Source organism: Podarcis cretensis, assembly GCF_951804945.1.
Source record: "Podarcis cretensis genome assembly, chromosome: 14".
Taxonomy (NCBI): domain Eukaryota; kingdom Metazoa; phylum Chordata; class Lepidosauria; order Squamata; family Lacertidae; genus Podarcis; species Podarcis cretensis.
In genome coordinates this window covers 40831927-40850070 of record NC_137183.1, presented here as the reverse complement: position 1 = coordinate 40850070, position 18144 = coordinate 40831927, and the positions used below count along the sequence as shown (strand labels likewise).

General features: G+C 45.2%; 2 protein-coding genes across 5 annotated transcripts in view; both read left to right on the top strand.

The window, feature by feature from the left end:
* LOC307202404 (uncharacterized protein) overlaps positions 1–8547 on the top strand; it is an 85357-nt gene extending 76810 nt beyond the window's left edge. The window contains exons 58-65 of the mRNA XM_079952291.1: positions 56–153; positions 1133–1317; positions 3290–3492; positions 4225–4414; positions 5068–5177; positions 6191–6313; positions 6673–6814; positions 7726–8547. Of these exons, the coding sequence (XP_079808417.1) occupies positions 56–153; positions 1133–1317; positions 3290–3492; positions 4225–4414; positions 5068–5177; positions 6191–6313; positions 6673–6814; positions 7726–7769 (1095 nt within the window). The 3' untranslated portion in view covers positions 7770–8547. The remainder of the gene's footprint in view (positions 1–55; positions 154–1132; positions 1318–3289; positions 3493–4224; positions 4415–5067; positions 5178–6190; positions 6314–6672; positions 6815–7725) is intronic.
* A 2420-nt stretch (positions 8548–10967) lies between these two features.
* Positions 10968–18144, top strand: part of MARF1 (meiosis regulator and mRNA stability factor 1) — a 41542-nt gene continuing 34365 nt past the window's right edge. Inside the window, exons 1-4 of one of the 4 annotated variants that reach the window (XM_079952295.1) lie at positions 10968–11115; positions 14034–14238; positions 15100–15249; positions 17420–17597. In XM_079952295.1, coding sequence (XP_079808421.1) covers positions 14095–14238; positions 15100–15249; positions 17420–17597 — 472 coding nt within the window. In that variant the 5' untranslated portion in view covers positions 10968–11115; positions 14034–14094. Of the gene's footprint in view, positions 11116–14033; positions 14239–15099; positions 15793–17419; positions 17598–18144 lie in introns of all 4 variants that reach the window. The other 3 variants (XM_079952293.1, XM_079952294.1, XM_079952292.1) reach the window with 3 other exon arrangements.

Sequence of the window (18144 nt, the reverse complement as noted above, 5' to 3'; positions counted from 1 at the left end):
TTTAGCAATATTAATTCGTTGGGTTTGTGTTCTTTTTACCCACCCTGCAAAACAGGCAACACAACAGATGCTAAGCTGGGCAGAAGCCAAATTTTCCAGAGGAGTGAGCAAGCTTCAGAAACCTTTATCAAGCCTCTACAGTTTTTCAGCCAGGTAACACTGTGGAATGATTGCACTTGGGCGAGTTCCTACAAAATGCATATGCACAGGAGTTCCTACAAAATGCAAAATGCATAGGAACTCATATATATATATATATGTGTGTATATATATATATATATGCCCATGCACCCATACTTTGGTTATTCAAACAGTTACATTTGCCACATGGCATGGCTGGCTGCATCTTGCCTGGACTCTGACATTGCCACTCATTTCCCATTTGGGCTATTAACTGGGTTGCCTTTCCACCTGGGAAGACCCCAGCAGAGTAGATGACAAGCAAACAGTGCAAACAGTGCAGCTGTGTCTCCCTCTTCACAAAATGGTGTAGAACTGTCCACTGAGCCTCACAGTTAATCGGGCAGTGATGGCTCTCTTCTTGCATGGCATCAAAAGATAACTAGATAAATTCATGGAGGATTAGTCTATCAGTGGCTATGAGCCACAATGCCTACCTTCTGCCTCCACTGTATGCTAGGAATTGCTAATGGGGAGAGTGCTGGGGGGCTCAGGTCCCGCTCGCAGGCTTCCCAATAGGCATCTGGGTTGTGGGACCAGAATGGGCCTTTGGCCAGACCTACTGGCGCTGTGGGTTAAAGCCTCAGCGCCTAGGGCTTGCCGATCGAAAGGTCGGCGGTTCGAATCCCTGCGGCGGGGTGCGCTCCCGCTGCTCGGTCCCAGCGCCTGCCAACCTAGCAGTTCGAAAGCACCTCCGGGTGCAAGTAGATAAATAGGGACCGCTTACCGGCGGGAAGGTAAACGGCGTTTCCGTGTGTGGCTCTGGCTCGCCAGAGCAGCGATGTCACGCTGGCCACGTGACCCGGAAGTGTCTCCGGACAGCGCTGGCCCCTGGCCTCTTAAGTGAGATGGGCGCACAACCCCAGAGTCTGTCAAGACTGGCCCGTACGGGCAGGGGTACCTTTACCATTACCTTACTGGGCTCTCCTGAAATTCATACGGTGCCTTATAGAAACTGCTCTGTGGAAGTGAGATTGCCAGTGAAGCCTAAAGGAGAACCCACGCTGGACCTGGCAAACATCACAAACTACCTCATCGAAGAGAAACTTATGAAGCCCTTCCGAAGGCTGTACAGCATCAATCCAGCTGCGGAATATTACCGATTCAAGCAAAGAATTATGGAGAGCCCGTTTGAGCGTAAGTCTTCTAAAACCCCTAATTTCCATTTGCTTCCTCTTATCTCATGGGGTATAAGACAGAAAGGAATGCAGAGCTGTTACAACAACAACAACAACAACAACAACAACCCCATGTGTTCCCTGCATCTCTGCAGTTTCCTTCACAGCTTCCACTTTAATTGCGCAAATGTAAATTTCCGCTATGCACTTGAACCCTTCTTGCAAAATGCTGGAAGTGACCTCAGTGCAGATGTCCAGGCCAATGTTTGAGGTTAGGTCCCACTGCCTGGTAATTGCATAATGTACCCTGTGCTTGCTGTCCTGGAATGGGGTTTGGTTGGTTTGTCGGTTGGTTTGTGTTACTGGATAGAAAGCATCTCTGGCTTAGCCATTCAACATGCCTTGTATGGAGAAGGTCCCTGACATCTCCAGAGAGGGCTACAAGGGACTCCTTTCTACAATCCTGGCAAACCACCACCTGTGGAACAGTACAGAACTAGCTGGATTTGAGGGTCTGGCTCAGTTGAAAGCAGCTTCCTATGTTCAGCTGGGCCTGCTCCATAGTTTAGGGATTTCTATTCCTAGGCTTGCCATATATCCAGAAAATTCTGGACATGCCAGGAAATCAGATGCCTAAAATGGTGTCCTGGGATTTTTTTTTTTAATACATTTTTATTGATTTTTTAACATATCATTTCCAACAATCATTTAACATAAATTCTTATCTTTTACAATATTTTAGATTTCCATCAACAAGCTCTGAAGATTTTCCATACTTTATCACTTATTCTGCATTTCTTAATTTCTCTATTACTTTTAATTATCATTAACTACGGTAATAATTCTCTTCATAATCTTCATTGCAATATTTCACATAATCCTCCTTACAGAACTTCTTGCAGTCCTACTTGCGTAATCTGTTTATTACAGTTGCTTTTTAGATAGTTCAAATATTTACTCCAGTCTTCTAAGAATCTCTGATCCCACAGGTTTCAAGTCCTTCCTGTTAATTTATCTAATTCTGCGTAGTCCATTAACTTCATTTGCCACTCTTCTTTCATCGGTAATTCTTCTTGTTTCCTGGGAAATGTCCCCCCCTTACATGGGAGACCCAAAGCACACCCCCTCCTCACGTGCAGCAGCCCCAACTGAGGAGGAGGAGGGGAGTGTGAAGGACAGTGGAAAGAGGGCGAGAGCAGCCCCAAGTGCCCACCAGCCGTCCAGAAAGGAAAATAAAGATGACTCTGTTATCCTGCCCCCACCTTCCTCCCCCCTCAAGAGCTGCTGCATTCCCTTCTCAAAGCTGCCTCAGCTGCTGCCTCAAGGAGGACAGTTGCTCCCCTTTCTAGGACCCAGAGCAGGAGGCGAGAAGCCTGGCTAAAAGGGAACATGGCATGTTATGTACTGAGTTGAATAGGATCCAAAATGCAGCAGTCTGATTGGTCCTAGAAAAATGCAGCAGTATGATTGGTCCGCAGGAGCCACCCAATCCAGCTCCAGGTGGAAGTGAATCCGCAACCTGATTGGCCTACAGGAGAATCCCATAATTAGCCAATCACATGCGGCCCATTGTGTAAATAATGTATTTAAAGCAGATATTTTGGGGGAACTTTCATTTCCTTGCTACTATGAGCTGAATAAGGAGCGTGAAATCCACACTCAACTCCGAGTATATTTCAGGGCACCTGTGGCTACTTGCTCAGGAGCAGGTCCAAAGGAACTTATCTCCTCAGTCCCACCCTCCCAAAGCAGGGTGGAAAAACTTCAACAAGGAATCTCCCTTTCTTTCCCTGCTAGAGGAGGAAGAAGAAAAAGAATTGGCTCTTGAATTTTTTGTTTGTTTGTTTAAAGTTGTCCTCTTTCTTTGTTTCCTAAAAAAGTTCAACAACTTTGGGGGTGTTAGCGATGTTGCTTTCTGAAATACGGCAAGCCTAGCTGTTCCAACACAGGTTGTGGGTGGTTTAGTGACCCCACTTTTCACATCCTCCCAGATCATGCCTTGTTGATGGGGAATAAGCACCTGAGGACATTCGACGGGAAAATATACAGTTTTACCTCCAAATGCAGTGTCCTCCTCGCCAAGGATTTTGTTCATGATGCATTTACTGTAATATTAAATCTGACCAGCAGTGGCAGACGGTCACTACATATCACCATGAATGGTACCACTGTTGTTATCTACCCAGAACAGAAGGTAATTACAGGTCTTCTCCATTTTTACATCTGTGTCTTAACTTTGGAGTGCAATGAGTTTGGTATTTATGTTTTCCAGGTCTTAATTTTGTATTTATATTGAGGAGGTTCTTATTGATAGGAAATGTGGGCTGACTAAATCTATAAACCAGAGGAAATTGTTTTGGAGTCTGGCCAGTGTTAAGTTTACATACAGATGAGAGTAGGGGGGAGGGGAAATGGGTGTGGGGCTGCTAAGGGGTGGGGCTTGCAAAAATACTGTATTTTTTGCTCTATAAGACTCACTTTTTTCCTCCTAAAAAGTAAGGGGAAATGTGTGTGCGTCTTATGGAACAAATGCAGGCTGCGTAGCTATCCCAGAAGCCAGAACAGCAAGAGGGATTGCTGCTTTCACTGCACAGCGATCCCTCTTGCTGTTCTGGCTTCTGAGATTCAGAATATTTTTTTTCTTGTTTTCCTCCTCCAAAAACTAGGTGCGTCTTGTGGTCTGGTGCGTCTTATAGAGCGAAAAATACAGTATGTGCCCTGGAGTGAGACCCAAGGACAAAAGAAAGGGCTGCATTTACCCTCCAGATCTGAGATTCCCCAACCCCAGCTGTGCCCCAAAGGCCACTTGTGGGTGCAGAATTTCTATAATAATCCAAGGCCACCTCACCAACTTATTGCAAACCTCTTTGCATTCTGAAAACCCAGTCTTATTGTAACCTCTATTCCCCTTGCTGCTTTTAAATAGATCTACAAGAAGTACAACTATTCCCTGTCAGAGAAGAACTGCCAGCATTTTGACATCCCTCCTGAAGAAAATGGCCTTGCAATCCAAAGATATTCTGATCTTGTAGAAGTGTCCATGACCGATGGGGCTTTGTTTTCATGTGATCTTCGCTATGACATCTGTACCCTTACTTTGGATGGATGGCATCATGGTTTGTACTCTGCGTTTTGAGCTATGTGTGGTGGATAGCAACGTAAGACGCCATCGCTTCCCGTTCCACCCTGTATATGCTACATGCAGATCTGTTTCTGTTCTGCTGCACTTTGTCTTCTGCCAAAACCTGATATTCGTCTTGCTTTCCACTATGGCAAAATTATGTGACTAATGTAATATATCTCCCGCCAAACTTAATTTAGGGCTGCCATATGCTGGGAATTTTCCGGACAATGCCAGGATTCAGCCCTCGTAAACAGTGCCCAGGCAGAAATTGCTGAAAAGTCTGGGAAAATCCGGATGTATGGCAACCCATGTCCATGTCAGACGTGCAGATTTGGGCGAATTTCCTTAAAAATAGCTCAAAACGTCTTCATCATCATTTTGAGATATTGCAAAAGAAGCTCAACAACTTTGATCAAAAAAACCTTAACATTTCCCCCCCACACACACTTTTTGAAATATGGCAACCCTAGCTTAGTTGAACAAGTAATGTTTACAGCACTACTTTAAAATGGGGGTGGCGGGTGGAGAAATGCTACAAGGTCATCTCTCGGAATTTCCCCAAATAATTAGTCCTTAACCAGCATGAAACATCCCACAGTCCTGCCCTTTGAGGTGGTTGAGACTTGCTTTTTCTTGCATTTTTAGGCGTGTCTGCCGGTCTTTTTGGTACCAATGACAACGAAGCGGGCAACGAATGGATGCTTCCAGACCATTCCTATGCTGGCAATGTGCAGGAGCTCGTGCATGCATGGCAGGTATGCCAATGACGCATTTACATTGCAGAGGAACCACTGAGTGTTGTGGGGAGGGCTGCAGCTCCGTGGTAGAGCAACTGCTTGGCACGCAGAAGGTCGCAGGTTCAATCCCCAGCATCTCCAGGTAGGGTTGGGAGAGAAATCCCATCACTGAAATCCCGGAGAACCACTGCCAGTCAATGTAGACAGTACTGAGCAATTATTTGGCTGTACAAACTTGGGCATGTGGTTCAGCTCTCTGCAGGCTAATCTCATGCTTGCACTTGGGTGAGTTCCTACAAAATGCATATGCACAGGAGTTCCTACAAAATGCAAAATGCATAGGAACTCATATATATATATATATATATATATATATATGCCCATGCACCCATACTTTGGTTATTCAAACAGCTCTCTGCAGGCTAATCTCAAGCTTGCAACCAAGGTATACTGTACGGTTTACTGTTTGTGCTTTGTCTAGGAGGGCTAAACCATGAACCCACATTTGGAGCACCCATTAAGTCATGCATGGGTGGGTGTGGGAAAGCTGCATACAAATAAAACACTTTTTAAAAATGAGTCGGCTACTGGCCTTTTCAAAATAGTCTTATAAATAAAGAAATAATGGGGTGGAAGGTTCACAGGCTATGAAGGACTTGCTCACAAATTTATTGACAGCTGCACGAATTATGATAGCCAGGACGTGGAAGGGGCAAGCAGAATATATAATGGAAGAATGGTATAAAGAGGTGTTGGGGTATAGCTATTAATGATAAATTAGCATGTGCCATTAAGGTGTGATGGGGAATATGCAGGAGAAATGATTTTGAGGAGATACGGAAGGTGTTTGTAGAATAAGTACTGTTAAAATGGAAAGGGGTCAAACCATTGCAAGAGGTGATGAAATTTTGAGAGGTTGGATAGTTACAATGGAATGGTCTCGGTGGTGGGGCACACATTTTTATTCTCATTTATTTAAGATTATTATGAAAAAATAAGTAAGTAAAATGCATTTGATTTTCGCCACCCAGATGAGCAACCAGTGCAGCCAGATGAAGAGGACCCCCAAGCCGTGTCTCGATTCATCTAGCCCTGAGATCTGCAAAGCTTTCTTCCTGGATGCCGAGTCCCTCTTCAGGAACTGCTTCAGAGTAGTGAGTACCTTTTTTTTTTGGTCAAAACAGGACACAAGATATGAGTTTGCTGCTGTTTGCACACCATCATTCCAATCTACCTGAGGTCTTCGCCAGCTGCCCCTATCTCACCAAGCCAAGTTCAAGATTCTGGCAGCTCTGGTTTTAAAAGGCTCAGGATATAGGTAATGGCAGGGGAAACCCCTGCGTGAGACCCTGGAGAGCCGCTGCCAGTCAGAGCTGGCTATACTGGACTACATGGGCAATCATGGAAGTTTCCCTATCTGCTGTTTCTGTTCGTGATGACAGAAGCAATCTTAGACCAAAACAGACGGTTCCAGATTTCTTCCCATGGGACTTAGCACCTCTTTCTTTTAAAGGTGGACCCAGAACCATTCTATGTCCTGTGCAAAACTGACATGTGTGAACTGCAGAGTGTAAAAGCGGCTTGCACCTTGGCTGCGGCATTTGTGAACTTGTGCAGCAGAAATTTTGTTCCCTTGCAGATGCCGATTCAATGTGGTAAGTAGGTTGTTGTTGTTGTTGTTGTTGTTGTTGTATGTGTTTTGGAGGGGGGTTGGTCTGGCTGTCTTCAAATAATCTAAGGATAGCATGTCAATTATGGCTTCCACTCAACTCTTCTATGAGGAAAGGGACTTTTTGATTTAGAGAAAAAGTGACATAATAGAGGTTTATAAAATAATGTGTTGTGAGGAGAAATTGGATAAAGAAAGGTTTACTCCCTCTCTCATAACATAAGAACTTGTGGACATCCGATGATGGGGAATTTTGGAAGATTCTGGACAGATTAAACAAAAGTGCATCTTCAAGCGGTGCATATAGGAAACTGTGTAACTTGCTCCCACCAAGGATTCAACTGCTTGAATAGCCAGGCCAGCTTTTTTAACAATGACCTAAGTATGGGTCCTTAGGGTAACAGGGGAAGTGACTCTGTGCCACAGGACAAATGGGTGGGGGCTCCTCCCTCACCTGTCTAGTAGTTAGAAGGAACCAAAACCTTGTGAGAGTTGTGTGTGACAGCTAGAAGCAGGTGGCAGGCTGTAGCTTGTGAGGGAGAGACATGCTTGATATCTGCTTGAATCCAAGGCTGTGGCTGTAGGAAGAATCAAGACCTCCTTGGGACGTTAATGCCGTGAGCTCCTCCATTATAGGCTCAGGTTGCATATATAAATAAACCATATAGCTAAGAGACACCACCCTGTCCTTCATTCCAAGGAAGCTGAACTCTGGGTACGCGCCTGGAACCTCAGTAACCTCACACTGCTCAGATATGGGGTGGCAAGCGACAGCTTATAACCAAAATTGCCAGAATGTTTGGGTCTAGGGTTGATATGACGTGCTTGTATTATTATTTTGATTATGCTTTTCTACAGTTGACCTCCCCATCAACCTTTTTTATTTCAATTTTGCAGACCTGAGGCTGAAAGACAGCAGCTTGCCTAAGACCGTGCAATGAGCCCATGGCAGAGGCAGAGACTCGCACTCAGGTCTCCCAGATCTCAAGGCTGACTCTATAATGGAGGACCGGCCACACACTGGCTCTTGATGTACTTAATCTGTTTGGAGGCCCAGTCTGCCAGCCAGCTACTACGTGGCTTTAGTGAAGAAATCCAGGGAATAGTTAGACCTGTCTAACTTTCAGATAGTTTCTGATTCCACTTCATTCTGAAGAAGGTGAAAATGTGCCTTTCTGTGCTCAAAACAACTTTGCTGTGCCTTTACCATAAAGAACATCCAGCATGAAAAGCATCAAGTGCAGTAGAATTTATAATAAATGGAAATGTGAAGATATGTTGTGTTAACAAATGAAGAATCTCATTGTAGAAGGGTGTCTTGCTCAGGCTGCAAATGGGGAAATCCAGGCTCTGAATTCTGGCAGCTCTGAATTTAGGATCCTCAGAATAAATGCAGAACAATTCCTGAAATTTCCCTTTGACACATAGCTGGTAAGTGTATTCAACACCTTTCAGCGAAATGCCTCATCTTTGCTCTTGCTTTCAATCCCCAAATCCAGCAATCATCGACATGAACTTGATATTGTCATGTGCTAAATCCATTCCTTAGAATACTTTTAAACTGCCTGTGCAGACTGAGTAATGGCATGTTAGAAATCACTGGATGAAATGTCTTGGCTGCCATATCACCTTAGATCTTGTAAGTTAAATAGACTGAACTATTTTGATTGAATAATAATAATAATAATAATAACAATAAACCAATTATTAGGAAAATCATGCCACGAAGTTGTCTTTATTTACCAGGGTTTTAGGGGTTTTTTGTGACAGATGGCAGTGATAGCCAACAACTTATCAACAATGGTTGCTCTGGAATATTTCAACAGTGAACTTAAAGCAATTTATAAATACAATGTAACAAACAACAAAACCAGTAAGAGAAACATTAAGCCAAATAAAACCATTAATTAAAAAAGAGAAGATTGCCTTCATTTTAGATGTCCATTTAAGACATTGCATGACCGCCATATAAGACACTGCATTATGAAGTTTGTACAAGACACACCCTGGGAACTGTAGGGTGCTAGGAATCGAAGCTCTTGGAGTGTGAGGGGTATGCTTTAAATGTATGGTGTGTACGCTCCTTTTGAAACTAACTGCAGGTCAACTTCCAATTTGCCTCACAGGAAACCATTCGTAAATGAAATAAATATTGTAATATATCTTGTAATACAATATAAACATATGCTTGGCTCTTACTGCTTTAGGCTTCAAGAGAAGGCTCACATGACGGACTGAATACACCTTCATGTGGAAAAATGAGTAGCCTCTGAACCACAGAAGCTTTTATCATAATTAGTTCTTAAGATGCAGCAAAGAACAGCAAACGGTTCTTGTTGCAACACACCTGTACATATCTCATCAGATGCTAGTCCCATTGAGTTCAGCAGGGCTTGCTCTCAGATAAGTTTGAGGGATCCCCAAGGGGTGAAAATGAAGGCTTGGAAGAGATGGGCAACTTGGGGGAGTCGATGGAAGCACCTGCTCAGAGGACCTTTCTCATCACATCCACACCACCACACCCTTAAAGCATATGGCTTTGTCCAAAGCGCCTAGAGATCTATAAAGGTAAAGGTAAAGGTACCCCTGCCCGTACGGGCCAGTCTTGACAGACTCTGGGGTTGTGCGCCCATCTCACTTAAGAGGCCAGGGGCCAGCGCTGTCCGGAGACACTTCCGGGTCACGTGGCCAGCGTGACATCGCTGCTCTGGCGAGCCAGAGCCGCACACGGAAACGCCGTTTACCTTCCCGCTGGTAAGCGGTCCCTATTTATCTACTTTCACCTGGAGGTGCTTTCGAACTGCTAGGTTGGCAGGCGCTGGGACCGAGCAGCGGGAGCGCACCCCGCCGCAGGGATTCGAACCGCCGACCTTTCGATCGGCAAGCCCTAGGCGCTGAGGCTTTAACCCACAGCGCCACCTGCGTCCTATAGTTTATCCTAATACCTGTAGGATTTGCACCCGCAAAACCATTCATTCACTCCATTTGTATCCTGCCTTTTTTCTCCAAGGAGCTCAAGGTGGCAACTAGGGTTCTCCCCCTCCTCATTCAACACTCACAACAACCCTGCAAGGTATGTTAGGTGGACAGAGGCAATGAGTGGCCCAGTGTCACCCAGGGAGCATTATAGAATCATAGAATCATAGAGTTGGAAGAGACCACAAGGGCCATCGAGTCCAACCCCCTGCCAAGCAGGAAACACCATCAGAGCACTCCTGACATATGGTTGTCAAGCCTCTGCTTAAAGACCTCCAAAGAAGGAGACTCCACCACACTCCTTGGCAGCAAATTCCACTGTCGAACAGCTCTTACTGTCAGGAAGTTCTTCCTAATGTTTAGGTGGAATCTTCTTTCTTGTAGTTTGGAACCATTGCTCCGTGTCCGCTTCTCTGGAGCAGCAGAAAACAACCTTTCTCCCTCCTCTATGTGACATCCTTTTATATATTTGAACATGGCTATCATATCCCCCCTTAACCTCCTCTTCTCCAGGCTAAACATGCCCAGCTCCCTTAGCCGTTCCTCATAAGGCATCGTTTCCAGGCCTTTGACCATTTTGGTTGCCCTCCTCTGGACACGTTCCAGTTTGTCAGTGTCCTCCTTGAACTGTGGTGCCCAGAACTGGACACAGTACTCCAGGTGAGGTCTGACCAGAGCAGAATACAGTGGCACTATTACTTCCCTTGATTATGGCAGAGTGGGAATTTGAACTCTCCTCTCCCAGGTCCCTGTAATCGCTACACCACGGCCTACTAGAGGCAGTGTAGTGTAATGGCCAGAGTGCTGGACTAGGACTTGGGAGAACCGGATTCGAGTCCCCACTCAAGTCATGACCTTGAGGGCCAGTAACCGTCTCTCAGCTCTAGCATACAGTGGAGGAGAGCGAGAAGCTCCTTGGAGGGGGGAAAAAGGTATAAACGAAATAAATAAGACACTAGAGGGACGGAGTGGGGGAAATTTATTCTAACAAAGGAGAGTAACACCCGCAGAGCTCAGCATGGCTTGCCCCGCGCGCATGCGCAGGCGAGAGACCCCAGGGGGAACTCGGGCCTCAATTCCAAGACGAGGAGAGGTAAAGGGGCGTGTTACGGCTGGCGGCGGCCTTTTACGACAGCGAGCGGGTTCCCCTTGACGGCAGGAGGCGCCGGAAGTAGCGGAGCGCAGGCGGAAGTGGGAGAGGGGGAAAGGAGAAGGCGGGGAGCAAAACAAAAAGGGAGAGGAGGCGGCGGCGGCGGCGGGACGCAGGCGGTGGGCGCTGGGATGTGAGGTGGAGGACGTGGGGCCGGAGAGGTGAGGGGACGCAACTGGGGCGGGGAGAGCTAGGGAGCTTCCCCTTTTCCTTCTGGGGGGTCTCTGAGGAGGAGGAGGGGGGGGCTGAAGACTTGGGGCGGGGAGAGAATGTGGGAGGGAAAGCGTTCTGTGCATGCTCAGAGGCCCTTTCCTCTTCTCTTCCAGTCAGGGAAGGCCTTCCCCGGTCAGTGTCCCCTTATATCTCCCCCTCCCTCTTCTATATACGTTGTTATAGGAAGGGGTGGCCTTGGAGGGAACTTTTATTTGTTGCTCGAGGGTTTTCCCTCCCCGTTTGTGGCTTGTCGCGCCCCCGCCCCCCCCCCCATCTCCTTGCTCCCCTTACACATAGTATATTGCCTATAAGTGTGTGTGTGTGTGTGAAGTATATATAGCCTGGTTTTCTCATGCAGTGTGGCTTACAAAGCAAATTTCAGTAATTTCAATTTTAAGAACCTGACGGTGATAGCTTAATAAACTGCGTAGCAGATAAAGCAACCCGACAAACGAACGAGAACTCTGAAAAAGGGAGCCGCTAAGGCTTAGGAGCCAAAACAACGAGCTCTCCTCTAGAGTGTTTCTCCCTCCCTGGTAATTAATTTAAAGCTCCTAGTAGCCACTTGGGTGAGTCACAGTCACTCCCCGCCGCTGCATTAAGCTCCTCGTCCCCTATGGCATCTCCCCGGGAGCCCTTTTCCCTCTGTTTGTAGCTCCCCTTGCTCCTCTCGCAGCTGCTCTCAACTCCTCGGCTCCTTCAAGCGTCCTCTTGCTTTATTCCATAACCCAAAGCAAAGGCCCAGCAGAGTAGCTCCCGAGGTGAAACTTTTTAATCTAAAATATATACACCCTTGGTAGCTGGGCTTGTGAACTGTTTCTCAGCCAATGCTCAGGGCAGTTTGAAATTTTAAAATGGCATAGTAAAGGTCTATTAAGACTACTTTTCATTGCATATTCATCTTCCATACCCTAACTCCCTTAGCAGCCTGCTAGTAGTGGAGTGGGGTTGGTGTAACCACAGTTCAGCACAGTATAGGCACAGGGTTATCTTAATAGCAATATGTGGACTTGTAAGAACCTGGGAGATATGCAAATTTTTACTGGGGAGCCTACAGAATGAAGCTAGTAGAGATGGAGCAGAAGATAAGGAATTGAGCAGGAATGTTTTGAAAAATAATGTATGTGTACACTTGTTATGTTTGTAAGCCTAAGTGCTGTAACAAAATGAAGCCTTCCCCCCCCCCAAGTTGGCTCATATAACTAGTTTTCTTTATAATGCTTCATGTAAGGGCTGCATCTCTAAAAAATAAAGGTTAAAAGCTGTGAAGAAATGAATTTCCTTGGTGAATTATGTTGGGGAGTGGTTATGGCTTTCTGCAAAATATAAATTAGTAGCAGATATGGGTGGTGCCATATTTCTGGAGAAGTTCCCCTGGAAGTGCATATGACTCCTCCTTTAGTGACTTTTAGAGGATTCCTGCAGCATTTTAATTTCAGTCTACTTTAAGTTTTTAATAGCTGTTTCTTACAGAGGTGTTGACTGCTTAAAGTGGTATAATCATAATTTTAAATTGTTGATTTTGTATCTCTTATGACTGGTTTTATATGTTGCCTTGTGAGGACACTTGTCCTGGAAGGCAGGATATAAATCTTACCATATAATATAAATAAATAGAAGAAAAAGAGGAGTTTGGATTTGATTTCCTGCTTTATCACTACCCAAAGGAGTCTCAAAGCGACTAACATTCTCCTTTCCCTTCCTCCCCCACATAAAAACTCTGTGAGCTGAGTGGGGCTGAGAGACTTCAAAGAAGTGTGACTAGCCCAAGGTCACCCAGCAGCTGCATGTGGAGGAGTGGAGAAGCAAACCCAGTTCACCAAATTACGAGTCTACTACTCTTAACCACTACACCACACTGGCAGACTCTAGAGCAGACTTGGGATGCTTTTAACAAATTATTTACTTATTAGTGAAGGTATACTGTTGTATACTGTGTTAGGGGGTGGTAGGCTCTGTGCCTGAGCCCCCTTCTAATTCTTGGACCCACACAGATTCAATTCCTGGAATAGCCTGGCTTGCTGGTGAGGTAATGGGCCAACAAGGGAACAAATAAATTGGTCAGGAAGTGGCTCTGTGCCCTCCCCCAACTTGCTAATACTTTGAAAGACAAAGGCCAGAGTTGAGAGTTGAGTTATGTGAGGTAGAAGGTAGAGGTTGCAGGCTGGGCAGCTGGGAGAGTCAGAACCATTCCTGTTTTATGCTGGAGTCCAAGGCTGCAGCTAAGGGAGGAACCTTGGTTGCTAAAGCTGTGAGCCTCTCCATTCTAGGCGCAGGTTGTATATATGTGCAAATAAGCCATATATCCTAAAGATACCACAATCTCCGCTGTCCCTCATTCCAAGGAAACCAAACCCTTGGTAAGCTTCTGGAACCCCTGGAATCTTGCACCTCTCAGAGATCGGGGTGGCATGTAACAGTACTACCAGAATTGGCTAGAATCAGGAAATCTGTATTCCTGTAGTTAGTGTTAGTCAGTTTGCTTATTTGTGGTGTTTGCTGAGAAAACCATGGGATTTCCCCCTCCCCCACATGTGCATACAAACGTTATCTAGTAGTTTGCAGTCTACTTGCTGTAGGTGATATGGAACCACTTAAGCAAATAGTCATAGGAGACTTCTGATTCTGAGCAGCCTTACTTGAACTCCTTTAGTTACTACTCTTTGACATCTGTAGTGAATTTGAAGGGAAGATAGACTTTGTCCAGGCTACTTTAACAAGCAGAACAGATGATTGCATAAATCCAGAAGCTTGTTTCCACATAGTATTTGCAACTAAAGGTTAATATTAACTAAACGTTAGGTCATTTTAATGATCATACCTGGATTGATTTTGTGATTTAAATATATGCTTTTCTTTTTTTCAGCAGGTAGAGAGAATGAAAGAAAGGAAAGATGTCAGAATGTTGACCTCTGTGTGGCAGTACAATGGAAGGAAACATAACGGAGGACGTCTGTACTAGATCGTTTGGATGGCTTCAGCAACAAAATAACGATGCTAGACCATGGCTCTGGAAATTCTCTAACTGCTTTTCAGCTACTGATCAGAGTTTCCCTCCTAGTGCAAAAGCGGTAGGATTTTGGCATACGTTTGCTGAGTGGAATGCTAGTACACCAGTGACCTCTTGAAGGTGCTAAGTGTCCTGTTTGTGTCATCAAAGAGAGAAGGTGCAATGTATATTAAGATATTTAATACTCCCCTAAGGGGAAGTTTCCTTCTATCCCAGAAACTGATCATAAATGTGTCCTGCCTTAATAGAGGTGAGGAACCTGTTGTGCCTCCCTCCCCCCCCCCCCGGCAACCTGGGACAGTGGACTTCAGCTGCCATCAGCATGGGCACTGGTCAGGGAAGATGGGACTTGTTGTCCACCTGGAGGTTCATATGTTTCCTACATTACACACAGATTCCCATTTTTGCTTTAAATGTTTAGACCAGTAAGCCCGCAACTCAAAATCACATATAGTCAGAGCGCGTTGGGTTCAGTGGTGGGTGGGTGATAAAGAGAGAGGTTTCCTTCATATTGAACCTGCCACCTTGATGTTATCAGCACCATGGTCTAACCAACTGAGCCATCCAGGTAGTAAAAGAGGAGGGCTTGGAGTATGCCAGCAGTTACCTTTTAACAACTCTTGACCTCGCTTTCACAGCATCTGTTTTCTGCCATCAGTCCCCTTGTTCTGCAGGCAACTGCAATCAAATCTTCATTCTGTTCCACTTCCTGTGTTTAAAAAAAAAATAATCTAAATTGGTTCAAAACCCGATAAATATATAAAATGAATATATGAAGTTTGCCTTTGGCCTACATAATGTTAAACGTGTTTAGTATCTGAGTTCCATGCCCTCACAGGTTTTGTCTGTTAGAGCCGTAACCTGGTGCTATAAGACTAAATGTATCCTCTGATCTTCTTTATAATGGCTCTTTACCCCTCAGAACGAGTCCATGGAGAATAAGAAAGCTGCTGTGGATTTGAAGGATGCGCCATCCCCCCACCATGCTGCTTTGAAACAGTTCCCAGCTGTCCCCCTTCCCAGTGATCACACCCTTCAGCAAAAGCAAATCCAACTTTCATCTGGTTCCAAAGTAAGCTGTTGTACTCATAACTCTGATTCTTCCGTTCATGCTCCTCAGCTACGTTTTGGTGGTAGTGGTGGCAGCAGCAACAGTGGTGGTGGTAGCTTGATTCACCCTGGCACAGTATTAGACTCACAAGGCACCGGCACAATCACTTGTCAAATAGGGTCAGGGTTTGCCTATCAGTCTGCATCGTCATTCAAGAACGTTCCAACGCGAAGCGGCGTGGCAGGAGTGGCCAGTGACTTGTCTGGAGTGTGCCTGGAAAACGATGTCTCTTCTTGCCCACATTTCCCCTGCTGTGGGAAGCTCCACTTCCAGTCCTGCTACAGCAACGTCCACAAACTGCACCCATTTCCTACCCATCAGAGCTGCACAACTTCGGGCTACTTCTCCTGTTCTGAATTCACAAGCGGGGCTGCGGGGCTTTTGGAGGAGCACGTTGCACAATCGGAGCGAACGTCTTGTGCTTGCACCAACTCGCTGCACCTAAAAGTGGCACCTTCAGTTTGCTTAAAGGGCTCTCACTACTGCACTGAGTGTCTAACCAAGGTTTGTACCACACCATTTATAACATACTGTGTATACTGAAAATGTCAGCAGAGTATTTGGATGTTTTGTAGATTTAACCTGATATCTCTAGCCTTCCAATTAATATGTTGATTTAAACTGTATTTGGAATTGGGGTGGATAGTTGCCAGCTTCATAGAAATGTAAAACCCTCATTCTCTTGCGTCTCCTAATCCTGTTTCGTAGTTTCTTGAGGAGCAGCATACTGCATCTAACTGTTCTAGAATAATAAACTTAGTATTCCCTTTCGCTGGCACACAGGTTCAGTTCAGCTAAAGCTCCAAGCTGTGGTTAGATGCTACATCAGGAGTTGCCAGCCTGGTGCCCACGGATGACATGGTGCCCATGAAGGTTTCCAGTGTTGTCCCTGGGAAGGTGTCCTAGACTCTGAACTTTCTAATAAGAATAAGAATAATGTCTTTAGTCCTCCTAGAAAGAAAGTTAATAGGGTAAAATATGCAGGTACCTTGTTAGTGATTTTTGTGAAAGGGGAGTAATATGGCTACCTTCTATATTTGAGGGGTGATCACTGCTTTTATTAGACAACAATAGCAGCAGTGTATGTGAAAGAGATCTCCATAATCAGGACCAGCAGGGCATAGCTGACATCCCATGGGAATCATAAGGTTGTCATGGGTGGCTGTCGCTCTCATTTTGTGTTTTGCCACGCTCTCCACAGCAACCATTTTGTGTTACACCATGCCCACTCCATGACAGCCATTTTGTCACTGAAGCAAAGGTGTTTTTCATTGTTCCCCCTGTTGCATTATTATTTGGCCCATCAGACAGATGCTAAGAAAACAGCATATGGGGGGGGGGTATTTTTTAAAGGTGAGTCATGTTTGTTACCTGAGACTAATGCCAAAGCAGAAGAAGTAACTCAAATCCTAAACTCGAGAATAAATGTTGAGGTTCTTTAATAAGTGCAGTCCTATCACATTGTTGCCAGCAAATGTTGCTTCTTCAACAACAACTTTTTGGCACTTGGGCAACGAAGCCTTTTAGGAGGGAAAGCTTGCAATGTGTGATCACATGTTTATGTCCACCCAGGCCCTACCACAGTAGAGCAGGGTAGGGATTGGTTACCAGAAGCCTGTGCTGTGGGCACCCACAATCTCCCATTAATGTGAGATGCTATTTTTACTACAGATGTATTTACAGCACCATTTGGATTTGTCCCTTGAGTTAATGTGGCAGTCTTTTAGCCTGTTTTTTCCTCCTCTCTGCCCTGTCAGTGGTGGAGACTGAGTGGGATGCGCATTGGCCTAGATCCAGTGAAGCAATTACAGTATAGCCTTATGTCTCAGTCCTGCACTCTTCTCAAGTTGTGCGCTTTCCCTTGGACTCCTTGCACCACAAGAAGCTACTTCAGAAACAGAAGAGGGAGACTTGATTCCACCTCTCTTCAAAGTGAGGAAGCTTTCTCTCCCCCCCCTTTTTTTTTAAGTTGCCAACCCAGGGTATGTATGAAATGTATGAGCTTAACTTATATAGACCCTTGCAAAATCACAGCAGGTCTCCTAGTCCACATAGAATGTAGGTCAGTTGACAGCACGCTGCATTTATGTCTCTTAGTGTGGTTAATAAGTGATGCTGAACTTTTTCCCAGCAGCCATCCAGAGAGAGTTTGGTTGATGCAGCTAAAATATGGCCAAATACAGCTCCTCCAAATGTCCAAGCTGCACCTGTCTCCCTCCCAATATGTAATGGCTGCGGAACCAAAGGAGTAAGAAAAGAGAAGACTTTACTTTTGGCAAGCAGCTTTGGTCAGTTGCCACAGAAATACGGTAAATCGGCATGTGTGCTTTTAAAAATGAATCATGGACTGTTTGATCTGTTTTAAGAGCATTATCTCTTTTAAGTGTTGCCTTTTGGGCTTGTCCTTTTTCTCCCACAGATTCATCTGTTAATGGGTGTTAGTCATTATGGCTGCATGGGACTAACAGGTTCAGAGGCAATTCCTAGTTACTGGAGAATAAATCTGGAAGGGGGGCTGTTGAAATCCTATCCTGCTAACGGGCTTCCTGAAGGCACCTTGATGGTTATTTTGGGATGCTGGACTAGACCAGCCTTTTTCTTTTCTTTTTTTTTAAATCCAGCAGGGCTTTTATTACATTCTTTTAAGTAGATGGGCAAAATATCTCTATCATTATCCTGTTAGCATATTATCTGTGGCTGTGATTGCATGGAATGTAGTCTGCAAAATTGAGGCAGAGGTGGAGGAGGCAAGAAGGCCGGTCAGCCAAACCAGCGCATCCTTATTCACTGCTGTCACCAAGTGGCTATCCTTATTTCTCTCTTAGCAGCCCTTTAACCTTCTGGACTTTAAATAGC